Genomic DNA, 7,296 nt, shown 5'->3' on the forward strand with positions numbered 1-7,296 from the left:
GTGCAACACCTGTTAAAGTTTCTATGCAACGAACTTCATGGTGTTGTTGCAAAACGAATTGTTTACCTTCAGTTAACAATGTACACAAGAATCTCTAGGATAATCACTACCACAAATGGCAGGCGCATTAAATGTAAAGTTAATGTAAATGAAAAAGAGTAGAACTTCATAAAATAGCATTCATTAACTATTGATCTCGTATATCTTAACCAAAATTCTATGAAAAAAATAAGAACAAATTTGAAAAATGCAAGTAAGAAAACAACTAGAACAGTGTGAAAGGAACAATTCATCCAAGTGATTCTACATAATCCCTAAATATCTTGCTCGCAGTCCATATCGTTCAGAAAAAAACGCAAGATTATCAATTAAACAAATGGTTGCTACAGCTTAGGCCAAACATATTTCCTCTCCTCAGCGTCCCCGTACGGGTGCGTTTTTGAATTTTGGAAAACAAAAATTCGTATCAATGTTCTTTAGAGTACGTGTTAGAAGAAAAATGATGCGCAAACTTATCAGCATAGTATCTCAGCATAAGTAAATGCCATCAAGCTTCTACGCTTCCCCTGAACAGTTGGTGTTTGCTTTCCAACTGCGATAGCAATGTGGCAAAGCGTTTAGCCTAATTTTGACTGCAAGAAAAAGTAAAAAGCGTAAACTGTCCAATATGTACGTGTTTTCCAAATCCGTTTTCATGAACCTTTGGAAGGGAAATACTAAGACCTGAAACTGAATCATTTGGTATTAATAGTGAATGACACATTAGTACTGCCCGTCTAGCACGAACCAATCAAGATTAATTTATTGTCGAACAATTTTAGTGCCAGAGCGGTTTAAAATGTTGCACTTACCAACTGGGTATAAAAAGCGCCGTGTATTTTTTCACGGAGGATCTGTCGTGTCTGATACCATCAACCAGGTCATCAATAAAAAGGTATGTTTAATTTTGTATCGTGATATGTACATTCGTGTGACATTATTTAATCAATGTTTTAACTCAAATAATTAGCTGACTTTTCAAGCTATTATTTTATGAATATCGACAAATACATCGATGTATCATTACACCACCAGTCATGAAATTAAAACTCTCGAGGCTTGTTACACAATTGTAAAATTTACTTCTAATTTCTATTATCAAATTGAAACTATTTTCACCATGAAGATTTTTGGTCAATAAAAACTGTTTTATTAATCTAGAAGGTGGATTTTAGACAACTCGGTATAACTGCCTTAAAGTTCAATTTATACGCATTATAACTTCAAAAACATGAGTGTTAAAAAACATGAGTGTTTTACCGATATGCTTCGAAAAACTAACTCTAAAACAAAACGCCTTAATATATATATCAATTAAACGTTAACAGCGACGCGATAAAAATGATACAACGTCTTAATAATTTATATATTTATAAAGATTTCTTTACATAGCATCAGTTCTTATTAAGGAAAACGACGGTTATGTAAGTGAACAGTATTTCGTTTTGAAGAAATACAATTAACGATGTTTATGTTCGAAAGTGTGTGTGCGAATAAAATAAACGTTAGTGTAATTACTCGATTTACGATCAGAGTTTCACGGTATCGCGTATATACATGTAGAACTATTCAACTCATTCGATTAATTTAAAATCGTTTTGAATGTATTTTAGCCAGTATTTGGTAACTCAGAATCAGTTTCGGAACAGTTTCTAAAATGTAAATGGTGATATCGCTAATGCATTAGTACACCAGTCTGTAAATATGACTGACAAGAAAAAGGAAATAGAACTAAATTATTTGTGAATGAATGAAATCCACTATAATTGTATCGTATATACAAAGAACTCAAAAAATAAAGGCATCTGAACAAATTTAAATAGAAACATCTGCCATAGAAATACATTCTTTAAAGGCAAGCAACTAAAAAAATGTTTTGAAAGAGACAAAACCGAAAGACGACAATTACGATTGTTTTTTTATGAACCCAAAGCAAACCAAAAACGAAAGTAAGGTAAAGAAGAGAAATTAATTTATTTTCTAAACTCGGTAAATACTTGTAGAAATTGCTTAATGCACTCTCATCCCAATTGTGTCAACACCAGCGATATTTGGAATTAAATTAACCATAATTAGAAAAGAAAATATTCTGGTCGAAACTGATCGTAATTTGTTGATATTATCCCAAATAAAGTAGGACTGACTCATGTAAAAAGCAAGTTCTATATAATGTATAACGAACGGTAATGTACGAACATTTATATATTGGCTTTTGATATATCAGCGCGACAACAAAATGGCTGTTTTTATACCTATAGAACCATCTTTCGATCTTTTTGTTTTAAATAGATAGCATTCATAGTCTGAAGATTATGATACAAACACAAATAATGAAAATAAAGCAAAAGGATTAGATGCATATTAATTGATATTGCGTACATTAACGTTCCTCATTAGATCTATCAATCTATGAACATGCAAGCAAGCTTTCAGAGTGGAAGCATTCCGTTCCGGACAAATGTAAATTATAAACAAAAGGCAATTAATCAAAACGTATGACTAGCAGGGTAACGATTCTTTTGGACTGCTCTTCTAATAAATGGAATATTTTGACCTATGATGTTGCTTGACCTATGCCGATATCCTTCTTTGCCAATACGTTAAGCTCCTTTGCCGTCGTCGAAAGTTACACATGTACGTAGCCTAGTTAGGATAAACAAAATTAGGTGATAAACACTTATCACGATGTTGTTTGCAAAAGAGTCAACAAGACAGAAATGGATGCGAAATTATTTCCTTTTATCAGAGGCCGCTAGGCCGAGTTTCAACTGTTTCTCTAGCACAAATTAGATAACTGTATATGATTTTATGTCAACGGTATGTCGCTGTTCCCATCAGATCACGTTTTAACGTGTATGTACACTTTATTACGTATACAACTTAAAAGTCAATGTATTGTATTTCTGATTTCTTATACTTAAACCGGAGATATATTTCTTGTTTGACACTATCAGTAAACTATTAAGATCTGTTAAGTTTAATTTAAATATACAGTATTTATTCCGGACTAAACTATAAAATTGTCCGTTGTTACGCACGCGTGAGAATCCGATTTTGTATTGTAATGAAGTGGAACAATATTTATTTATTATAGATTTTCTGATTCATTTTCGGGGGAGAAGAGGGTGCCAATGAGAAATAAAATTTAAAAAAATTATTAGAGTATGTAACAATGTTATATTACAGTTTCCTACGCAGCTCCGTCAGGATGTCAACCAACATGAGTCCCCGCCATTCTACAGTCGATGCTCATATTCTGGGGTCGCACAGTCTACATAAAGGCCCGTTAACGCCGCCCGTGCCTGGAGCCGAGACGCTCTCAGAGTATTTGTGGTCAGCGACAGAGCATTATCGCACCCAGGCACTCACTTCCGGCTTCGTACAGGGAATGGTGAAAAAGTCCTTAGATCCGGAGGGATTCGGTAACGTGTATATTTGTAATATTGTGCGCGTCAGGCCTTCGTAAAAATATCAAAACGACAAACTTTGCTCACATACTCGCACGAACACCCATACGAATGCACGCATTAAGGTACACACACAACGCACACATACATGATTATTTAACGTAATTCTGACATATTCTAATGTAGACAAATCAGCCAAATTCTAAGAAGGCCATTATTACCGTTCGAAAATGCCATTGGTTGTATGTCTTGAGAAACTGCTTTGAATGAGGCTCTCACAAACTCATGTATATGTTATGCACGCACGCGCATAAACGTGTTGACTTTGTCTATATCTTATTATCTTAAAACTTCAATACATCTATCTTGTTAATATGCGTATGTTATTTGGCCGGTTGTTAACATCTAGAAGTACATCTTATTTCTGAATACATTTTTTTTTACTTTTCCATCACATAGGCTACTACATGATCCAGGACTGCATATTTACCTTCAAGGCAAAAACCAGCTTCGATCTGGCAGCCCAAAGGGCTGACGATGTCAGTGTTAAGCAGTTACTTATCAAGAAAGCGGAGGATTTTACAGCGTAAATAGTTATAATTTGATTTTAATATATTAAAAATATGTATTTGAAATTATATTTTACATAACTCGTTTGTTAACCCATTTATGCCTAGCGTCTAGAAAAAAGGCCTTGGCAAACAGCGTTTACCCAGATGAGACGCCGCATTATGCGCGTCTCATCAGGGTGTGCACTGTTTGCTTACAGGATTTATTGTAAGAAATAATCAAACTAAGCAAATAAATATAATAGACATTCCTAATTTTTTGGAAATAAATTTATCCAATTTTAAAGGATGGAAGAGTCCACTAGGCATGAATGGTTTAATCATTATTCCTGATAAGCGTGCGTATTTGCCGATTAACAAAATTCAATAAAACAGAACACTTGGGTACGTTGGGAATGGGTAAACAAAGTAACAGGCGACAATATAAATCAAAGAGGTGAACGTTTATAAGTTGATGACAGCGTTAATTTACATTTGACGGCATATGAAGAATTTTTATATTTGGGCTACTTGCATCTGAATATCATCAATCAATATTTAACTTTTAAGATGAATGTCATAACCCCGGAACGAAAATGGTAGCTTTTAACAAGTGTTTATATATTTCAAATACAACTTAATTTATGTAATATTTCTATTTAAATTACCCTATTGCAGATGAAGAGCAGCAGCAAACTAAGTCATTCTTTTGTTTAACCCATTTATGCCTAGCGTCCTGAAAAAAGGACATTGCAAACAGCGTAGACCCAGATGAGACGCCGCATAATGCGGCGTCTCTTCTGGGTCTGCGCTGTTTGCTTAAAGGAATTTCTGTAAGAAATATTTTAACTATAGAAATAAGTATACTAGATATCCCTAATTTTGGAAATAAATTGATCTAATTTAGAAGGATGGGAGAGTCCACTAGGCATAAATGGGTTAATATTATTTTTATTTCATCGTACACACAGATACTATCAGAGTCTGTTCGCCAAGTGGCACATCAAAGACCCTTCTGGAATAGAATTGGGTCCAGAATGCACGGAGTACGTGAATCACGAGCAAGACGTGGCGACCCATAAGAAGTCCATCTATTTCATAGTTGCTATTATACCATGTGCGAAGCTGTGGCCGTGGATTGGAGAGAAAATCAAAGCAAAAGTGGTGAGAAATCGTTCGTGTTAAGCAATTTAAAGAAAACCAAACACAGCCAGTCGTTTTATTTTAAAACAAACATACAAAATTATGCTCAAACATTCACATTCACGTTCAATTCATAACAACTTTTTAATAACATATATTACGGACATCAGTAAACGTGGAACTCAACTGTTAATAAAAAATAATGCCGTTTCTTTCTCAAAGGGAGAGAAGGTAAGCCAACACATTCCATGTTTGGTATGCTTCATCATCTTAAGGTCAGTTATAACATCTATTCAAATTCCGCCTATGATGTCAATACGGGCCCACGCCCAGGTATGACCAGTTTTGCATTTACTAACATATGATAAACTTTGAAAAATATTCTTGTCTAAAACCCAAAAGTCAGATGTCTCCATATTTGTGACGAAGCGTCTGGAGGTTCTCTTTCGTTTGTTCAAATAACTCTCCTGGGGTCAAAACTGGTCAGGCGAAGACTTCGAGGGGGTCTCCTATTGTACATGGAAAATAGGTTAAATATATTCTGTTATACAACCACAATGCCAAAGACTTTTAATGTATATTATCATCTACATGTTCTCCAGAAAGTTTCTTCAAATGACGAACTAGTGTCAAAAATGGCTTTGCTCAGGGTTCACCAGATTTACATACACTTATACTGGGAAAACCTTTTTAAATCTTCTTGTCTGAAACCGCGTAGCACAAGGCTTTCATACAAGAGATCCCCAACACAGTTTGTTAAAATTATGCCCATGTAGTTAAACTGGCATTACATATGGGGTCACAAGTTAAACATTTACTGTAAGTGGGAAAACATGTGTGAGACTTCAAAGACCAAGACTTTCATATTTAGTATGCAACATCGTCTAAATGTTCTGTACAAATCATGTCCTAAAGGTAAGTAAATGTCCACGTCTCAGTGGGCACATTTATAGTATTCAAATATAGCAATACAAATCTCTTAAACAACACGTCATGTAGCGTTGATCATGACTTTTCGACAAAATAGGTCACGTTCAAGGGGTAACATGATTTATGAAGACCAATAAAGGAAAATAACTTCATTATACTTTTTAATGACACAACCAAGATATGTTAGTTAACAGATTATGTACATCGACTAGTGGTCCTCCACTTATTTAATTTTCAATTATTATTAGTTTGTTTTGTTAGTTATTATTATATTTATTAACATTATAATTATTATTATTATTATTATTATTATTATTATTATTATTATTATTAGTAGTAGTAGTAGTAGTAGTAGTAGTAGTAGAAGTAGTAGTAGTAGTAGTAGTAGTAGTAGTAGTAGTAGTAGTAGGTAGTAGTAGTAGTAGTAGTAGTATTGTTATTATTATTATTATTATTATTATTATTATATTATATCAGGCCGATTTTGGAGTGTACACTAGGTGGGTAAAGGAAAACTTCAATCCCGATTCAAGCGCTGTAGAATACGAGAAGCTCATTAATGCCGCCTTTGACCTCGGCATCATTACAAAGGAAGAGGCTCTAAACGTCTACGAAAAAAGTATGAAGGGGGAAGCCGAGTTCTTCAGCTCAATCAAGGTCGATTAAAAAGAGGCTTCAACGTGCAGAATGGTGCATATATTCAGCTCCACCGTTGAACAAACTATAATGTTATATAACGCTTGAAATTATTTTAAGACTTTTCTTTTTATTATTTCCATTTTGATTAACATGACTTTGCAGTAATATTATAAACGATTTCGTCTTAGCTTTTCGGTGATGCTGTGGGTTTGTTTGTGTGCGCGCGTGCATGCCTGTGTGTGTTTCTGCGCGTGTGTGTTAAAATAAAAATACCAAAATAAAAATGCAGTAGATAAAAAGTCTTGCCGTTGCTTTTTACTGAAAATTTGTCCACTAAGTATTTTATGCTTGTGTACCTGTAATAAAGAAACCTCGTTATACTTTCAAAATGTGCTGTGTTTTTTTATTATTCAATTGTTTCCTTTATATTAGTGTAAAATAATTGACCAACACTGAAAACTATGAGTGCCTGCTACATAATGTGATCAATCATAAAACGTATGGAAATGGGAAGAAACAGACGTAAGATATGCATACTCAGAAAATATATTTACTTTAATCCACTTTCGCTATTTAGGACATCCTTTAAA

General features: G+C 34.1%; 1 protein-coding gene across 1 annotated transcript; it reads left to right on the forward strand.

The window, feature by feature from the left end:
• Positions 1 to 837: 837 nt before the first annotated feature.
• On the forward strand, positions 838 to 7,095 carry LOC127842010 (uncharacterized). Its single transcript, XM_052371309.1, has 5 exons — positions 838 to 934; positions 3,226 to 3,461; positions 3,906 to 4,032; positions 4,966 to 5,158; positions 6,545 to 7,095. Exons 2-5 carry the CDS (start codon positions 3,248 to 3,250, stop codon positions 6,731 to 6,733), a joined length of 723 nt encoding a protein of 240 aa, XP_052227269.1. The 5' UTR covers positions 838 to 934; positions 3,226 to 3,247; the 3' UTR covers positions 6,734 to 7,095.
• The last annotated feature ends 201 nt before the right edge of the window (positions 7,096 to 7,296 follow it).

Source organism: Dreissena polymorpha, chromosome 8 (assembly GCF_020536995.1).
Source record: "Dreissena polymorpha isolate Duluth1 chromosome 8, UMN_Dpol_1.0, whole genome shotgun sequence".
Lineage (NCBI taxonomy): Eukaryota > Metazoa > Mollusca > Bivalvia > Myida > Dreissenidae > Dreissena > Dreissena polymorpha.

Coding starts and splice junctions, on each gene's coding strand:
- LOC127842010 (XM_052371309.1), top strand. CDS start 3,248: ATGTCAACCAACATGAGTCCCCGCCATTCTACAGTCGATGCTCATATT. Junction 4,033..4,965: donor AAAGCGGAGGATTTTACAGC/GTAAATAGTTAT, acceptor TCGTACACACAG/ATACTATCAGAGTCTGTTCG. Junction 5,159..6,544: donor AGAAAATCAAAGCAAAAGTG/GTGAGAAATCGT, acceptor ATATTATATCAG/GCCGATTTTGGAGTGTACAC.